This window comes from Gorilla gorilla, chromosome 12 (genome assembly GCF_029281585.2).
Source record: "Gorilla gorilla gorilla isolate KB3781 chromosome 12, NHGRI_mGorGor1-v2.1_pri, whole genome shotgun sequence".
Classification (NCBI taxonomy): Eukaryota; Metazoa; Chordata; class Mammalia; order Primates; family Hominidae; genus Gorilla; species Gorilla gorilla.
Window position 1 is genome coordinate 70,711,291 of NC_073236.2, and position 19,606 is coordinate 70,730,896.

Sequence of the window (19,606 nt, forward strand, 5' to 3'; positions counted from 1 at the left end):
AGACCTGGGGCTTGAAGTCAAGTGTTTTAATTCTAGAACTTGGGCTCCTAACTGCCACATTATATACTGCTCCCCTTCTGTCAAGTTCAGCTCTGGAAATAATAAATTTGAAATGTGGAAAATAAAGGTCTCCAAGAGGCAACTGGCATATAAGTCTAGGCTAGAGGCATAATTTGGAAGTCCTCAGCGTACTGATGTGGGCAAAGTTGTTCAGAGAGAGTGTCAGCAGTGAGGGGGGAAGTGAGCCAAATACAAAACCAACACTAGTGTGGGAAGGGCTGGCTGAGGCCAGTGAGATGGAAGCAGAACGAGAGCCAGTGGAGGAAAGAGTTTCAAGGAAGGATAAGTCTGGATCCAATGAAACCCCTGCATCCAGTGGACTAAGGGCTGCAGAGTGCTCCTGGATTTTTCCTCTGGGTCATCCCTGGGTGAGACTTTGGTGAGCAAGCAGGTGAAGGGTGGGGAGGAGGGCCAGATAGCAGTGGGTTAAGGAATGAATGAGAAGTAAGGATATGGAGATGGCCAGTCTTTAAAGACAAATGAGTGAGAAACTAGTAGAGAAATAGGGTCCCATCTATAGGAAGACAAGATCAAGAGATTCACTGTCATTTCTTTTTTTGGGACAAGGGGCAGGAGAGATTAGTTTGTGTTTGTAGACTGTGGGGAAGGAGCCAGGGGAAAGGTAGAGAAAAATACAAGACAGAAACAAAGACCTGGAGGAAACTGGAGACAATGGGATAAAGTCAGACTAAAATGGAGAGGTTGGCCTTACATGGGAGGGATACTTGGATCTCAGAGACTAGTGGGAAGGACATATATGCATCTTTTAGGAGTAGATTGGAACTTGAACTCGTGTGTACTACTCTCTGGATTCTTGGTGAAGTAGGAGGTGAGGTTATTTGCTGACAGCAATGGGTGTAAGGTGTTGGTTGAAGGCTTGAGGAAAACAGCAAAGCATAAGAATCATTATTAGAAAAATGATAGAAGGTCAGAATAAAGATAAATAAAAGGACTCAAAATGTCAAAAATCCCACTGAGATTAGAAATGATGTACTTGTACTGGCATCAGCCACTGTTATTGAATGAATCTCCCCCCTGTAGTCCCAGCTGCCTTAGACTTTTTATTAAAATGAATAAATAAATGAAAATTGCCCATTCATTCACTTATTTAAAAATACTGACTGAGCATGTACTATGTGTCTGGCACTGTTATGGGCACTTGGGCTGTGACTGTCAACAGACGACAGCCCAGCCTCTGCCTGGTGGAGTTTGGGTGATGGTAAGATCTTGGCTCCACACTTTGAGGGGCTCCATGGCCAAATAGGGTTAGCGGAGACAACCAGAGAAGGGTGCCTTGTCTGGATTAAGCCATGTCGACCTCCCTGGTCCTCGGTTTCTTCATCTATAAAGCAAGGGAATTGGATTAAGCATTCTCTTAATCCCCTCCCTTGCCCCTGCCCACAATTTTCTAAGATTCTAAGATAGTGAAGAGTCTGGGATTGCTGAGGGAACTGAGAAAGATGTTGTGTGCCCACTCTAAGCCAGGTGCTGGACTGGTGGGCTTGCACATGTTTTCTTTTATAAGCCTCATATATAAACTAGGGTTCAGCCAAGGTTGGTGAATTGCTACGGTTGCACAACGGAACTTAGATTCAAACTCACATCTGCCTGACTTCAAAGCCTATCCCACTAGACTCCTCCACTTCAGAGAGAACAGAAGCCCAGAAGAGCAAATGAGACACAGAGCAGTTACTGTGAAGGGTGTGGAGGCAGACTTGTTTTATATCACTCCAAAGGACCAATGGCTGCGAGTGAAGAAAGGACATCTTGGCTTAATGACAAAAAGACTTATGAAAACTGGAATTGTCCAACTGTTGGACTTTTGCCTCAAAGGCAGTGAGTTTTCACCAGAGCTATTCAAGTAGAGAGTTACACAATGCCTCCTAGGATAGGCTGGGAAGTCTCGTTCCTTTTAATTCCTAGTTTCTATGATCCTTTCAAACATTTTCTAACACCACCCATGTATTTGTTTCTCTCCTTTTCCTGTACTTTTTCTCCCTTCTGTCCTCTCAGCATCTGTTTTTCCTAATCATCTGGGTTTAGATGCTTCCTGCTGTAGCTTCCAATTTTTGGCATAACAGACAAGCTACCTCCTAACCCTTTCCCTCCAATTAGGCAGGTAGGTATGTGTTGAGGTCAATAACCAAATTTGAGGGGAACATGTCTGTCACTACCCAGGGCTTAGAGGATAACCTGTATTCTGAGACAGAGAACCTTACTCAAAGAAGAACTTTATGGTCACTCCTATCAACCGGAAGACTCTATGGAGGCCATCAGCATGAAGTGGAGCTGTGTTAGAATTTATGATGATCAGACCAATTTTACCAAAGACTTTGACAACTTGCTTCAAGCACTCTATGAAAGCTATTACTGTTGTGTTATCCCTTGGAGGCTGCACACAGCGGGGTGAAGTGACCTTATTTCCTTACTACTAAGTCCAAGACTCCCATGATATTTGCAGTGACTATGTTCAAAACTGCATTGCCTTGCCTGGGAAAGTGGTGTTGAAAATGCTCAGAGGATTCTACCTGATAGTACACACAGCTACAGAGTGACCGATTGTCACATTTTGCTCAGGACTAAGGAGGGTTCCCCTTAGGATGTGAGACTTTCAGTGCTAAAACTGGGAAAGATCTGGGCAAACTGGGATGAATTGTTCATCCTACACACTGTACACCCTACACGTGAGTCCAGCTAAAATGTGCCAATTGCTGCTGCATGATGCAGTGTGCAAGAAAAATGTTAAAGGTAATAAGAATAGGCTATTCAACAGAGAAGGGAGAATGCTAAATATTTTTGGTCTCGTAACCAGATTTGGCTCCTCCCGAAAACATAAAGCCAAATGTTACTCTAAAATGTGGCAAAGATGAAAACAAAGCAAACAGTCTCTGGTCCGAGATCTGAGAGCCCAACTTAGTCAAAAAACATCCCCAAAGTATGTAGTAATTAATAGAATAGCAAGCGTGGACTGGTTTGACTCATGACAGAGAACTACAAGTGAAGAAAATGCATAGTGTTTCTCACCTGATGAATTTGTGAGCCAACTGTTCCACAAAGTAATAGATTTCATTCCAGTGGTGCAGCACACTTCCTGATCTAGGAAAACAAAAGCAGGTGTTGCGTGACTCAGGTGTTTATTTGTCTTTACCTTATATTATTTATCTTCACATTCTGTTATTTTACATTTGACCTCTCCAATAACTGGACTCATTACGTGAAACTTCTGTAACTTTGGAAATTATTTGAAAGGCTGTTTCAACTTTCTGTTAGGGTTCTTTAAGATGTTGTAAAAGAACTCCCCCAATCTCGCACTGCCCCCACCCCAAATCCACACACCAAAACCCTGAAAAACAACAACAGCAACAACAAACGCTGGGCCCAAAGAGATTCACAAGTGAGTTTTGCATCTTCGAGAAACAGCTATTTTTGTGCTATTAAATTTTTTCTCTGACTAGGGAAGAAAAACTATTCTAATCCATTTAAATGAAATTAGCACACACGATAAACACATCCCCTCCCGAAAGAGTCCAACTTCATTTGTAAATATAGAGGCAAAATCTCTAAATCATATTAATGAAATGAACACAGCAGGAATCCAAAAGAATAATAATTAATTAATTGGTGAAGTTTATTTCAGGAAGGTAGTGATAGTTGAACATTTAAGGAAATCTAATTTAGTCGTATTAATAAAAGTAGAAAAACGACGCAGCTTTTTGTTATACGAAAAAGGAATCCTCTTAGTGACAAAAGAAGGAAACTGTTTCCCTAGGACATACGGAATCATGGGATTTTAGATTTGGAAAGGGGCTTCTTTATTTCCCAAGTTTGACTTCTGTTTCACTGGTACCATTTCCTACTGCTTCAGTCAGCTTATATTTTCCATAGTGCTCATATTCAGTTTGTTGCAATGGCTCCGATTAGTTTTTTCTATTCAAACCCACTCTTTTTAGTAGCTGTGATGCCTCCTCCCTTTCACCTAAGGATCAATTTCAGGCAAGCTCTGCATTTCTGCTTGCCATTCTAATAACTGTTGAGGTTAGAGTTTGCTCTTTCTACTCTGACATTTTGTGTTGCAAACATTTTCCACTGATTTCTGATGATTTTTATTTATTATGCACTCGTTTACAATTTTAACATCCAGAGAGCTATTTGTTGCTGTTTTTCCTTTGTTTCAAACTATTTTATAGAGATTTAAGACGACTTTTTGCTTTCCTTTTAATGGAATGATAGTCACAAGAATTCTCATTCTGATCGGGTGTATTCCATTTCCAGGAGGGCAATTTATTTTTCTTTGTCCCATATCCAGAAATGATATATCTGTCTGACCTGAAAAAGTGGTACAATATGCTCTGGTCATACCATTAGATACTCTGTGTCATAAGGATGTCTCACTTTCCTCAAATTAATCTAGAACTTCAATTCTAGAGAATGTACATAGGCAGCTTTTACAGTGATAGTCATTGTTCCACTGTTAGAGAAAAAAATTATAAATCCACCAGTACACAATTTCTATGAATATATTCACATACACATTCTTATTTCTTTAAAAAAATGGGAAAATAAGTCAACATTTGCTCATTTTATGTGGAGAATGCATGGGTGTTCATTATATTATCCTTTGTTCTTTTTTGAACAACACAGATTGTCTAGAATCTTATAATAGGCACTGTAAAAAGGGTCAAAAGCAATGATTCAATCCTGGATTCTTCTCCTCATACAGGAGATATTCATTATAATTATGTTTTTGTGTGCTCATCTTGAACCCCACTTTGGCTAATTTGAGATGATATTTGCCATAACCAGAGGCAGGAAGATTATACTGGGGATTTAATATTTCTTGTTAACTATTAAAAATAACATCACCCAGCACTACTCTAGCTGCCTAAGGTGCAGAGATGGCTAAGAAATGGTGCTTTCCCCTCAAGAACTCAGAGATGAGTGAGGAAGACAGAAGAATTAATATGTAACCTGTCATGAAAAGTGCTGCAGTTGAGGACTGTGCATTTGGAAAAAAGAAAAGGGGAATGGCTCTCTGTGCTGGTGCAGGCTGTGAAGGGGGGTGGTTTTTAATCCCATTCTTGAAGGACAGGTAGAAACTTGTGAGGAAGACAAGGGGAGAAGGATCATCCTTGGTGTAAAACATGGAAGTTGGGGAAGAGCAAGTGGTTTCATGGTGCAGCACCATGCAGCCTGTAGAGGGGAGGGGAGGAGCTGGGGAGATGGGGAAGGGATCTGGAAGGAGCATGCCAGAGTCAGTCCCCTCCTGTCAAAAGCACCCCTTTGTCTATTCTGCTCACTCAGCCTTTATACATACTGCATCTGCTTGGGATACTCATTGTCTGCAGTGGCAAGCAACTCTTCATTCAAGACTCAGGTCAGTGGACACAGTGGCTCATGCCTGTAATCCCAGCACTTTGGGAGGCCAAGGCAGGTGGATCACCTGAGGTCAGGAGTTCGAGACCAGCCTGGCTAACGTGGCGAAACCCCGTCTCTACTAAAAATACAAAAATTAGCCGGGCGTGGTGGCGCATGCCTGTAATCCCAGCTACTCAGGAGGCCGAGGCAGGACAATCACTTGAACCCGGGAGGCTGAGGTTGCAGTGAGCTGAGACTGCACCATTGCACTCCAGCCTAGGCAACAAGAGGGAAACTCCATCTCAAAAAACAAAAAAACAAGCAAACTCAGGTTGGTCTCTCCATGTTGCTTTTAACCAACACAGACAGGACTCACTACCTTATGCATAAGGCCCTGCCTTATGCTCTCAAGGCCACCGTGTCCACCTCTCTGTCAGCATCCCCTGATACTGGGTGGCAATCGGTCTTAAAGAAATTTCCCTCCCGAGCATTACCTGTTTATTGAATGAAAGAAAGAAGAGCATGAAGAGGAAAAGCCTCTATTGCTCATGGAAGCTTCCTGATCTTTTGCCAACTGAACCTCAACTATTCTGCCTTGGTTTGGATAAACAGCCTGGGTTTGGGACTCAGATGGCTCTCGCCAATTCCCGTGACTTACGTGAAGTAAGAAGCCTTCCCAGATGGGTCACTGATTCTAGGGCATAGCTGCTTGGTGACTGGGCCCACATGATCATCAGGAGATCTCTGAACAGAATGGCATCTGGAGTCTCCCACGAGCTCACCAGAACTGCATATCCTAGCCCTGGGCTTAAAGCTTTAGAAATCTTCTTTCATAAAGACCTGGCCATCCTCCTGGACAGGGTTCACTTGTATACTTCAGGTCACATAGACTGGTCCAGGGTGCCATCCTTCAGCCATAGGGTGGATGCTCTGGCCCTGGGGGTCCTGGGTGGTGATCTGGCAGAGATGGCCCAATGCTCTCCAGGTGCCTCAGAAGATATGCCACGTGACTGCCTATAAGCCATTGCTAATCCAGAATTCTACAACCCCTTTCCACTAGAATCAAGAGATTTCCTTAAAGACTGGCCATTAGTGGCCACTTCTGAAATGCAATGCTGTGTTTTGGTCCATACAACCAGAAAAATTAATCTTTGAAATTCTGGTTACTGAGGGGGTAGGGTGAGATATCTAATGATTAGAGAGGAATCTCCAAACCTCCTTTATCCCATGTCCAATTTCCTCATCAGTAGAGAATTTCTGCTGGGAGGAATTTATACTGGGAAGATGGTTAATGGGTACAAAAAAAATTAGAAAGAATGAGTAAGACCGAGTATTTGATAGCACAAGAGGGTGGCTATAGTCAATAATAATAAATAATAATTTAATTGTACATTTAAGTGTAACTTAAAAAGCATAATTGGATTGTTTGTTACACAAAGGATAAATGCTTGAGGGGATGAATACCCAATTTTACATGATGTGCTTATTTCACGTTGCATGCCTGTATCAAAACATCTCATGTACCCTGTAAATATATACATCCACTATGTACCCACAGAAATAAAAGAATAAAATCAGGAAATTATACTAGGAGGAGAAGCAATGTGTTGGTGAAATAGGAACTTGAATTAGAATTGGAAAACTATTATTGACTCCCTGTTTAAGGAGCAAGAGTTTGAAGTAAATCCTTTTTGTGTTGATATTTCCTCATTCTCAAGGAGTGGCCCTATTTCACAGCCACAAATTAATTTGCATTCCTTTACTTATTGAAAAGTGTCACCCAATGATAATTCATACTTCCAACTTTCTTAAAACATGTCATTTTCACTATACTTCAATCTGACTGATGTAAAGTTTATACCGTTTTGATGTTCACCTGATTTGTTGATGCCAGATCTAGGGAAAGATCCAAAATATATCCTTGGGTGTTGACAAAAGTCTACATCCATCAAAACTCTTGCTAATGGGCAAAAGCTGAATTTTCTGAAGAAGAAAATAAAATGAGAGCTTTAAGACAAAACTGGAGGCAAAAAGGCAATGACAGGCTTGCTCCTCTGCTAACAGCTGCCCTGTCGCTGCTGGGGTTTGTCACTTCATGTATGTAAGTGATCATTCTTTACACAATTATTTAAGCCTTGACCAAAATATACACCCTTTGAGCCACGCTGGAGATGTACATAGCCTGCCTCCTCAATCATCAAAGGTAAAACCACAAACTTCTAAGATTCTAGGAACCAAACTGGGTTTGTCTTCTCTGGGTTACCCTGGGATTCCAAGGGGCCTCAGCTACTAAAGGAAAAAGAGAGTAAAGGGTTATTTCGATCTGCACCTTGGACTCCTTCTACTCTTTATTTCTGAAACTTCTTAACCCACACATGCAGGCATTGTCCTAGTGCAAGATCAAACCACCTCTTGGAGAAAGAAAGAGCCCTATGTCCACTGCTTATGGTTTCAGCATGGCAGCAAACTTGTTGGGGGTACTGCTTATATTTCTTTAACCCAAAGCCCCATTGGCAGGAGGCTTACCTGTCTGATGCCACCGTCCTCTCCCCTGCCTCACCACCACCCACCAATCCCAGCTGACTTCCTATCCATGACCACTGGGACCTCAACGAGACCCCCACCCCACCCCCCGCTGCCTTCTTCCATAGGGATGAATTTGCTGGGTCTATGACTCAGTTTAGACTTTCTGTTGAAACACATATGTCTCACCTGCACTTGGCCTTGTAACTGATCTTCTGGTGTGGAAACTGCCCTAGTAGCTATTGCCAGAATAACTGACTCAGGGTAGTTCAGACCCTGGGCTTCCTCTCAATCCTGAAGACCTAAGTGGACTCCTGGTCACAACCAGGTAGGTGTTGGCTGGGGGAAATGGCAGAAAGTGGATCCAATTCCAGTTTCTTTCCACCCTACAATGTATAGAACATGCCATTTATCATGTCAGTCTCTTTATAAGTCAATGACCTTAAACTCTGGCTATGGAGTCCTGATACCATCTTCAGATAGTATGGCCCACACAGTCATTATCACCAAAGCTGCAGTTGGAAATTAAAACCTTCTAAGCCCAAATATAAATAGTACTAGAAAGTGTTCCATTGGACTCTGTTGTAGATTTTTTTTCCAGAACTGCCTTTAACACGTAACTGCTGGGCAAGCTGTAGTCACAGAGAGTTGCAGTGCCACGTTCTAGAAATCAGTGGATGTAAAAGGTCTCTAATTTCGACTCCATTAAATCCTAACTCAAATGCAGTTCTAGCCCCTGAAGGCTATTATAGGTCAACTTGGTCTCAGGATGGCACAGAGGGTCCAGACCTCTTCTTGGGATTTTGTGCCTGTGTTTCACTGCACAAATCTCAGCAGAATTTGGAATTCAAGTAGCCTCCCAGGAATTCTGCTTGAAGATAGTCTTACAGAGTTCTGTGCTTGAAGATTCTTTCAATACTCTTGGGTCCACTCAAAACCAGAGTCAATGCCCTCCCACACTGTCATCTGACTTGGCCTTGGAGAAGGGCTCACTAGACCATGGGGAGGGAAAGCCACCAGTCTTCACTACTAGACCCAGAAGGTTGTTGCTGAAAGCAGTTCCAGAGTGTCTTTCTTATTTTTGTTTTTCTATGCTCTCTCGTGTTTGGAACATGATAAGAAGTCAAGAAATTTTTGTGACGTTGCACTCACTGTGTATTCCCAGTGCAGGATTCTGCATGGAACCTGACACTGCCCTCTGATTATTGTTTAATTACTTCCAAGGGTCTAATATGCAAAGAGTAGAAGCAAAATAAGAACTCCAAATCTCATTCTGACTTGTTTTCTGAAGTGCATTCTTTTCTGTTTATGTGAGTTTCCAAACCTCCCTGTGGTTAAGCTCCTTAGAAAACACAGGCTCTTTCCATTAGCCACACATACAACCAGAGTCAGAAAGAATCAAGTTGGCCAAATTGAATTTAAATTATCCTCCCTTCTTTTGCACACAGATTAGAATAGAATAAAAGGGAAAAAGAAAGTTTGCAGTTGGAACCATCACCAAGGAGTCTTTTAATCCTGGAAGAGCAGAGCAGCTCTAAGGATGGAAATTATAAAACTGCCAATTTCTACTTGTCCTTAGCCCCACCCAGTTGAAGTCACTGATGACCTCAGCAACCCACTTGGGTCCCAATCCTGGAAGGATACAGACATGTTCAGCAGCTTCAGGTGCATATAAGTGGGATTCACACTTGGTTCTGCTGTCAAAGACCCTGCATTCATTTGCTGTTGTGCTCCCTCCCCAGCTTCTTCCAAGGAAAAGAATGCCCTTTAGAAGACAAGTCAGAATGAGATTTGGAGTTCTTATTTTGCTTCTACTCTTTGCATATTAGACCCTTGGAAGTAACTGAACAATAATCTGAGGGCAATGCCTTCCTCTGCTTCCTCCTAGCCTTGCCCTGTCCTCTGACTGCCTAGAGTCTTAAACCTGGCCCAGGCCTTCAGGCTTTGTCCTCCTATTACTGTTTCAAGTCACAGCCATGCCTCCCTCTTGCTCAAAAAGCTTGACCTTGACTTTTGCCTCCACTCCAACTTCTTTAGACACCAATACAGACCCAAACCTAGTCACTGAGCACTGTACTTTGAGTTGGGGCCACCCACCCTGCTCCTGTCTGTGTCACGGAGACCCCAGGACAGGGTGCCCAGCCCCACTCGACTGACTTGTGATGAAATATCCTGTTAGTATATCTAACTGATGCCTATGGAAACAATGATTTTTAAGCTGCAGAATGGAATTTATTAGTGATTTGGGAAAGCAATGTCATGGGACATTGCTAACATTAAAAAAATAGAATAGAATAGAAATACCAGAATATACTGCATACAGTAACAAAAAGAATGTTATGTGTTAACTTTTGTTCAATTACACATAAGTATTGTATATGTACTGTGTCAAGATATAAAATATATTTTTCTTGTGGATCATGATCAAAAAGGTATTACAGCAAAATATGCACTCCTTTCAACTCCACTCTGCCTTTTTCGACAAGCACATGCACACACACACACACAACACATGTACACCAGGAGAACCCTAAAAACATTTTCTGATATCAACTATTGGTACTTTTGGTGCAGATTCAACACAAAAGCACTGTAGTTAAGAATACAGACAATGGGTTAGTAACCCAAAAGGTATTTCCCATAATTGAAATGCACAGCTGCGGCTCCGTTTCTCACACTCGCCAGATTCACAGAGATGAAGACACAGTTGCCACTTTGCATCCCCCAGAAAGATCAAAGGGGGATGGGTCAACATCGTCCAGTGAGAGTGGCTGTGGATGATGTCACTTAGGAGGAAGTGACTCAGAATGAGGGCACCAAGGGAGAGCATTTACAAATATTGTATCACAAAAGCAGCAGGTTGATTGTTGGAAATTTTGGGGGGGTGGGTAGAGAGGAGGGAAAGACAAACAAAAGGAAGAAAATAAAAATCACCCATCATCCCACAGCTCAGATAGAACCATTGCCTTCACTGCAATGATTTTACTTTCAGACTTTTCCCCAAGCATCTTCACTTTGTGTATTTACAGGTTATGGTCTCTGCTCTTTTCACTTAACGTCATAATGGTTATGAACAAATTTTTATTTCATTCACTAATCCTTCCCAACATCACTTGTAACATCTGCATTTTCTCCACTTTATAACTTGTATAATTATAACTTTATAATAGCTATAATTCCTTTTTGTACATTGAGTTGCTTCTACTTTTTCACTATTATAAAAGAATTCTGATGAATATTTTTTAACAATATCTTTACATACATAATGGGGGTAATATTTTGAACTTTGTACTGTGCTTTTCTCTTTAGCAACTGCACAGAAAGTGACCCTGGTCAGTCGGAGACATCCATCTGGCAGGAGCCACCCTGGAGCAGTGGGGGATTCTGTTTTTCCAGCAGTGATGCAGAAAAGGGGAAAAAGTTAACATTTGAAATTCAAAATATGATTTTTGCAGCAAGACAACTGGTTTGGAAGCAAGACTTTGTCAAAGAGAGATTTTCTAAATTCCTTTGGCAGTTAAAGAACAAAACTTGGAGGATTAAGATCACAATATAAGGAGGACATAATTTCCTCTTGTGTCATTTACTGAAGAAATCCATGCCTTAGGGTAGGCAGTACAGCAGAGGGACAGAAAGCCCTTTGCTATCTGAGGATTATGAAAAGAAAAGAGAGAGGGAGGGACAGATGCTAAGAATGAGGGGTTCATGTTTGGCTCTCTAGGAGCCAATTACCCTATAGACTGTCCCCACATCAGCGTAATTAGACTGTGCAGTGAGGGTGGGCAGAGGAAGGACAAACTGATTTCACTATTGTTTTAATTTGGATGTATTTAACTATAAGCCATAATTTTTTCACATTTATGGTTCATTTTTCTTTGTATCAGTTAAGATAAGCTACATAATTTGCAGAACCTAGGGTAAAATGAAAATGCAGTGTCTCTTGTTCAAAACTTAACAAAATTCAAGATGGCAAGATGGCCCTTAAACCAAGGGCCAGGCCCTTTGAAATGAGAGGCCCTGGGTGACTGACTGCACAGGTCCCATGCCCATGAAGCTGACCCTGGTCTTAATATTTTTGGCCCATTTTATATTCGGTTGCAAATGTTTTCTTAGTCCAGGGGTGGGCAAGCTTTTTCTGTGAAGGGCCAGACAGTAAATATTTCAGGTTCTGGGGGCCATGTGGTCTCCGTGGCAACTACTCAACGCTGCTTTTTGTAGCACAAAAGCAGCTATTGATAGTACATGAACAAAATGAATGTGGCCTTACTACAATAAAATTTTATTTACAAAAACAGGCTGCAGGCCATAGTTTGCCAGCTTATGTCCCAGACAATCACTTTCTTTCAGACTCGTTTTTTTCTGAATTTCTATATTCACTGTCATGTCTTTCTCATGACAAGATAATATACAAATCTGTATTTTTTTTCCTGATAGCTGAAGTTTTGGTGTACTTTGCTATTCATTTCCTGTTATTTATTGCCGATAATGCAGACTGGAAAAATTGTGCCTTGGGAGATATATGGAGGCATTCTTTGTGACCTAATAAATATTTCATGGGCATTTGAAAGGAAAGTTTATTCTCTGTAGGGTATAGGGTTCAAAATATATTTTGAATATATCCTTGAATGCTTAAGTATTCAGAGATGTCTTTCAGATTCTGCTGAGATACAGTTTTCATCTTCAGCAGTCAAAAAAATTGGAGTTATCTTAAACATTTCTCAAATATTGAAGCCCTGTTGCATTCCTAGGATAAATTTTACTTGGTCTTAGGATATTATTCCTTTACTATACTGTTAGTTTTTTTAACAATATGTATTTAATTTAAAATTTGAAGTTTTTATTCAGAAGTTGGTGGGAAGTTTTGTGTATGAAGGTATTATCTTTGGTAGATATGGTTATTAGATATATGCTAGCTTCATAAAGTGAATTGAGAAACTATTTTTTCCTGCTGTCTGTATGCGTTTAACACTAGTACTGAAATTTTCTGTTTCTTGAAGATGTGACAGAACTTCCCATGAAACCAACTGGTCCAGAATCGAAGGACTCCTTCACAGAGACAAATCCATCTCCTTCAAATACCCAGATTCTATTGGTGAGGGAAAGGCAACATTTGAAAGACTGAGCATTTTACCTAAAGGGATTTTTAAAAATCACCACAATGGACTATTATCACAACTTGGATTCAAAATTTATGGATTTCCCTCCCTCTTGCTACCCAGAAGGTGAACTTGGAAGAAAAGAGGAGTTTGGGAGCTAAGAATAAACTGCATCTTCTTGCATATGTAAATGTAATATGAGTGATTTTTGCTACCTCACATAAAAATTTTACATTTTTCATTTTCTCTATTGACAATCCATTTTTTCAGTTTTATATTTTGCTACAAAGTCTCACTGATGGCCTTATTATTGACTTCTTAACTTTTCTAGAACCATTCCTTCTGTTTCTTTTATGCCATGTCTTTTTCTTATATATTTTTTCATATGTATTTTCCATTCCGATGTCAATATTTTTAGGTAATTTTTTCAGTAAGTAATACAATTTTAAAATGTGTATCATTTTAAAGCCTGACTAAGGAATTTTAAAATCACAGTTCACTCAAAACCTTATAATTAGTGAGCTTTTTTGGAACATTTAATGTGTAGAGTAAAAAAACTAACGCCAGTCTGAATCTCACTTTCTTTTTTGTTGAGCCTATTTTTTTCTTTGTTAGAAGAATGTAGACTTTTCTATTCTTATATTTTAAGAAATTATCGAAGATTGTACAAGTTGTAGACCATTTAAAAAAACTAATTAGGCTGAGTATTTTACCTAAATCTTCCAAATCTAAAGACTCCGATCTTTCTGCAGCTCAGGAAAATTATCTTCCTTTATTATTATTTTTTATTGTATCTCTTATAAGTGTTCTCTGTCCCCAGAATTGTTATTGTGTTTATATCTATATCTATATATATCTTATATATGTATATATATATATATGATATAAGATATCCTGGATCTAGTCTTTGACCTACTTTTCTCTTTACTCATTATTTTATTTTATTTGAGACAGGGTCTTGCTCTATTGCCCTGGCCGAAGTGTAGTGGTGTGAACTTGGCTCACTGCAATCTCTGCCTCCTGGGTTCAAGCAATTCTCGTGTGTCGGCCTCCTGAGTAGCTGGGACAGCAGGCACGCGCCACCACGCCTGGCTAATTATTTTTGTATTTTTAGTAGAGATGGAAGGGGTCTCAACATGTTGCCCAGGCTGGTCTCGAACTCCTGACCTCAAGTAATCTGCCCGCCTTGGCCTTCCAAAGTGCTGGGATTACAGGTGAGAGCCATGGCACCCGGCCTCTTTTCTCATAATTTTAATCTCTGCATCCTTTCAGCTTAAGTTCTGAGGAATTTTCTCAAACTGTCCTCTGATGAACTGAATCTACGTTTTTGCAATATTCAATGTGGTGGTCATTATTTCTAATGGATTTGAATTTTCAGAAACAGTGTATTTTTTTCCCCCAAAGCTTCTTATTTTCAGCTTGTTCCTTTCTCATGACAGACTGGTTTTGTCTGTTGATGCAATATTATTTCAAAATTTATTGAAAATACTATTTAGACATATATTTGCTAAAATTGATTCAATGGTCATTTCCACTTCTTTTGTGTAATAACTATTATATTTTATATTTTTAAACTTTGATTCACATTTCAGATAATTTCCTGAAGAAAATTATCCCATTCCCCTTTCAGAAAGAATCCATATGTATCTGAAAATGCTTTTTTATTTTTTTTCATGTGTAAGTGATATCTTGGCTAGGTATAACATTTTAGTTCATAAATCCATCAGAATTTCTTCATCAAAAATTTTATCCATCATAAAAGATTAATTGTGTCAATCAAAATTCACCATTTAATATTCAGAGCCTTCGCAGGTACCATGTGTTTTCTTCCCACTTATAAAGTTCTTCTTTTGTCTTTTAAAGATTGTCACCAGGAAATGTCTAAGTATTAGTGTCTTTTAATGAATAATTAATTGAGATTATCACTTGATGAGCCTACTTAATCTGCATTTTCAAATTTTTCTTAAGTCAGAAGAGTTTTCTTCCATTAAAGCATTAAAAGTTTCTTCTAGACTATACTTTAGCAATGCAAAGTTATTTGGTCCTTTGAATAGCTATTTTTTTCATTCATTATTTATCATTTTATCATTCATCACTTTCCTCTAGCTGTGTTTTCCTCCTCAAATTATGAGAATTCCTTAAACATGCATGCATCATTTATTTCATTTTCTGCATTGTCTGTTCTGCTCTTTACTGCTTCTTTGGTGACTTTAAATTTTTCCATATTATTTTATATTTCCTTAACTGTTCTAAGTCCCTTATCTTCTCTTTTCGTATTTTTTCTCCTGTTTCACAAATTTACTGTTTTATTTAACTTAATTGAAGTCATATGGTGCCACAATTGACCTTTTTTTTTTTTGCTACTGAAAATGCTTTCCATAAATATATTATTCTTCCACCTCAGGAATTTTGTTTAATCACTTATCTTAAGGTGCTAAATTTTGTAGGCCCTATTTTCATCCTTGAATGTGGAAAGGTATAACTTGGGTTGGCATTTGCTTCCAAAATAGCTTACACACACACACACACACACACACACACACTTGCATCATCTCACACTTATAAACTTCTCTAAGGAATTAATCTGGTGAAAAGGAGTTAGTCTTGATGGCTAAAGTAAGATCATGTTGTTGTTCCATCAGTTAGGGGAGAGTGGGGAATGGAATCAACCCCAGTCATTTCCACAAAGGAACTTCACCTTTGCAAGGTTTGTTTGCTTGTTTTGGACACAGTTACATCATTCCAGCTTGCCATATGTAGGGGATGCTTTGGCCTGGCCTCTACTTCAGGTTCGCATTGTGCTATACCTGGCCTCATCTTGATCCCCAGTACATCCACATAATTAAACACAAAACTCTGCCGTTTCCCTGGAGGCGCGCGATCTACTGGGAGGACTCAGCAGCGCTGGACAGGATCACAGTCATGGAGGTGCCTGGTTTTCATAGGCATCTCTTGTGGCTTGGTTTCCCCTTTGACCCCCACAGAGCAGCTGCCTCTGCATGATGCTGATGCCCAACAGCAACAGGGCTCCAAGGGGATGGTTCTCATCTCTCTCAGGTCCCCACTCGACTGCAAACTCACTTCCAGATCTGGGATTATTCTAGGGGCTCCTCACTGATCTTTCTCTGCATATTTTTTTACAATTTGGCAACAGAGTTGAAAGTAGACCCTGGCTTGACCTCTTTCATACTCAGTCCATCTGCTTTATTTCTAGTGAATTTCTAACGCATGTGTTGCATGTCAGTGTCAACGCCCTTAGTCTCTGGACCTGATGCAGCGTCTCCTAGACACTTTCTTCAGACTTTTTCTTTTGGGAGATGGGACAGTTTTAGATGATAGAGGGGAAAGGAATGAGGGAGAAGCTAACTGTTTATGCTCCAGATGCTCCAGATCTTTTTCTGAAGTCATAAACTTGCTTTCTCATCTCCCATTAAGCCCCTCAGCTCATTAATTTTTAGTTTCTGCTCTTATGATGCCCCAAAACAGCACTTCCAAAAGTCACCAATGCCCTTATTTCTGCTAAAGTATATGGCTTGTTTTCAGTTCTCATCTTGCTGGACCTACTTATAGTATGCCATTTATTGATCAGCAAACTGATATTTGAGTGCCTGGTTGGTCCTTTGGAGTATATATAAAGATGAATAATTATGATACTTGACATTTACTGAGTACTTACTAAGCAGCAGGCATTGTGCTGGGCACTTTACATTCATTGCCACTTAATAATAACAGCTAGCATTTCCAGTGTGGCCAACGCTGTTCTGAGCACAACCTTATGTGACACATACTATTATTATCTCCCTTTTTCCAGATGAGGAGACTGAATTCAGAGAGAGGTTAAGTAGCTTACTCAAGGACATACAGCTAGTATGTGGTAGGGCTGAGATTTGAACCCAAGTGGTCTAGACTTAGAGTCCATGTTGAAGTCCATGCTTGTCCAAACGCTATGCTCATAAAGTCTTTCTGGGTTTAACCCTGTGCTCTTAACCATTAGGCAACACTGCCTCCCCATGGAAGGGTCAGGAAATGTACAATTACAGTTCAGAGTGTTAGGTGCTAAGATAGTGAGAGGTATTAAAGAACTTCCGCTAATTGTTACGGGAATTTGGGAGTGAGGATTCCAGAAAAGACTTAAAATTAGAGCACTTAAATGGAAGCAGGAGTGCTGAAATGGCTGCCCATTTTAATGGAACAAAGTGTGCAAGTTGCTTTACCTGTTTGACCTTCAATCCCCTTTCCTTTTGATATTGTCTTTTACAATAGTTAATAATCAGGATGACCAGATAATTTAAAATCCAAACTGAGAAACTTTTGAGAGTAAAAGAAGAAGACGTTCATAATTATGCTGGGACAACAAGCATAGACCAGGCCTGTCCTGGGCAAATTAGGATGTTTGGTCACTCTGTTAACAATGAACTTTAACGTTTATTTATGCTTAGTGTTGTCTAACAGCATCTGAAGTTTCATTTTACCTTATATTGTTTATTATTGTGACTGGTCTAAAGTTACAGTTAGGAGTCTTCACTTTTCTCTTATTTGCTATAGAATTCTTATTTGCTATATAATTTCTGCAAACCTGGAATCTGCATTATTTTTAACGTCAAGAGTGATGGTAGGCTGACTATGATTCTGATCGTAATCCTTTTGCAATCAAGATGTTGGGAAAGCCATCTTCCAGGAGGTCTCTACAGGTATTTATTAATTAGGGCTGCATATCATTAAGCATCAGGGGAAAAACAGGTCAGGTCACTGGATGAAACCCCATAGGACAAACACAAAGGGTTTTTCCTCTCCATCTCTTGAAAATGGACCACTCCACTGCTTGTCATGCAATATGAGTTGTTAGGGGGTTAGGAGATTCTGAATAAGAAAGGAACTTTGAATGAAGAAATAACATAGAAAAGTGGTTGTTCTTCTTCTTCTTATTTTTTCTTACCACAGGGAGCCCGCAACTAGTAATAGAAGGGGACCATGTACTAGTAATCGTCTCAAAGGATAAATGGGCAGGCATCACCTAGGTAAAGATGGGTGTGGTGGTGAAGGGCATTAGAGCCAAAGGCAAGAGAGGGCATGGGTTAGTTTGGGGAACTATGCAGTACAGTTTTTTGAAAATTAAAAAGATGTGGGATATGGTAAGATATGAAGTTTTGGAAATGCATAGTGACCTGAGCAATAAGGGTCTTGCATACTTTGCTGAAGAGTTTACACTTTATCCTGAAAGAGCTTCGGAAATGTCTAAGGGGTAGGAGGTGAGAGGGAAGATAGTATCGACATTAGATTTGTGTTCTAAAAAATCAATTTTAGAATTGATTGTCAAGAATACAAGGTGGGGAGAGGGGTAAAGAAATGAAGCAAAGAGACCAACAACTGGGTGAAAATGGTGAATGCCTGAGCTAAGACAACGACAAGGTAGAGAACAAGGTCAACCTGGGAGAGATATGGCAGTGGATATCATCAGACTTGAGTGTGAACAAGAGATTACTCTCATATCTCTGGCTTAAGCAGCTGGACTTATAGTGCCACCATTCACCAAGACCATAAATTGAGGAGGAGATGATTTCAGGAGAAAACATCTGAATGATCACCCCTTCCCCCCATTGAAATTCTGTCCCTCCTTGCCTCACTAATACAATTCTTTGCTGGTTCTCTGACTGTTCTGCTTCTTCTCAGCTCTGTTTAGTGTAATTTCTTCTCTTGCCCAGACAATTCCTGTTAGCAATTCCTTTGGGTTGGACTTTGGCCATCTTCCTCTTCAAACTCCACCTCTTTCTGGGCATTTAAAAATCCTGATATTATCTTGATATTATTTATTATCCATACCTGCATTTTCAACTATCACCCTTGGGCTTACAACACTCAAGTTTTTATTTTCAGCTCCAGGGTATCAAGGCAACTGCCTACTCAACATCTCCATGCACATGCCCTACATGTTCAGACTCAGCATGTCCACACCAACTTCTCTTTCCTTCTGATGCCTGCTCCTTACTGTTGCAACCCTTTCATCTCCCATTCACTCACAGCCAGTGGCTCATCCAATCCTGCTGATCCTTAATACTAGAGAGCCCCCAGTCTCATTTATTATTTTTTTCCTTCATCCTCACTGCAAACATAGATGATCGATATGTATTTCTAAAACACATACATAAGCTTGACACTTTTGTCCTTAGAAACCTTTAATCTCATAACCTATTCCTGATGGAATAAAATCCAAACTCTTTCCAGATTATTTCCCTGTCACACTCATATTACAAAGAGTATGTGTTAGTTTGCTTTCCTAAATGTTGCCTTTTTCTTTACTTTGTCACCTGACAAAATCCTGATCAACTTCCAAGTTCCAGATCCAAAGTCACCTCCTCTATGAAGCCTCCTAAGTCCCTCTCATCTCAACCAAAATTAAATTATTTCACTGTTTCCCCATGTCTTCTACAAAACTATGAGCTCCTTGAGACTTGGCACTTGTTTTAGGCATTTTTTGATTCCAGAACTCTAGCACAGCTTGATAAATATTGAATTGATATATTCCTTATCCTAGCCAGGCAGTACTGCTTGGAATCTATGGAGGTATCTTTTGT

The 19,606-nt window shown here is 40.0% G+C and overlaps 1 protein-coding gene across 3 annotated transcripts in view; it reads right to left on the reverse strand.

The window, feature by feature from the left end:
- The window catches only part of ANTXR1 (ANTXR cell adhesion molecule 1), a 236,348-nt gene that overhangs the window by 205,932 nt on the left and 10,810 nt on the right, over positions 1-19,606 (reverse strand). For all 3 annotated transcript variants that reach the window (XR_010129955.1, XM_031008064.3, XM_055378912.2), the window contains exon 2: positions 3,085-3,156. Coding sequence is in view for 2 of the 3 variants with exons in the window: in XM_031008064.3 (XP_030863924.3) it covers positions 3,085-3,156 (72 nt within the window). In the remaining variant the exon portion in view is untranslated. The remainder of the gene's footprint in view (positions 1-3,084; positions 3,157-19,606) is intronic.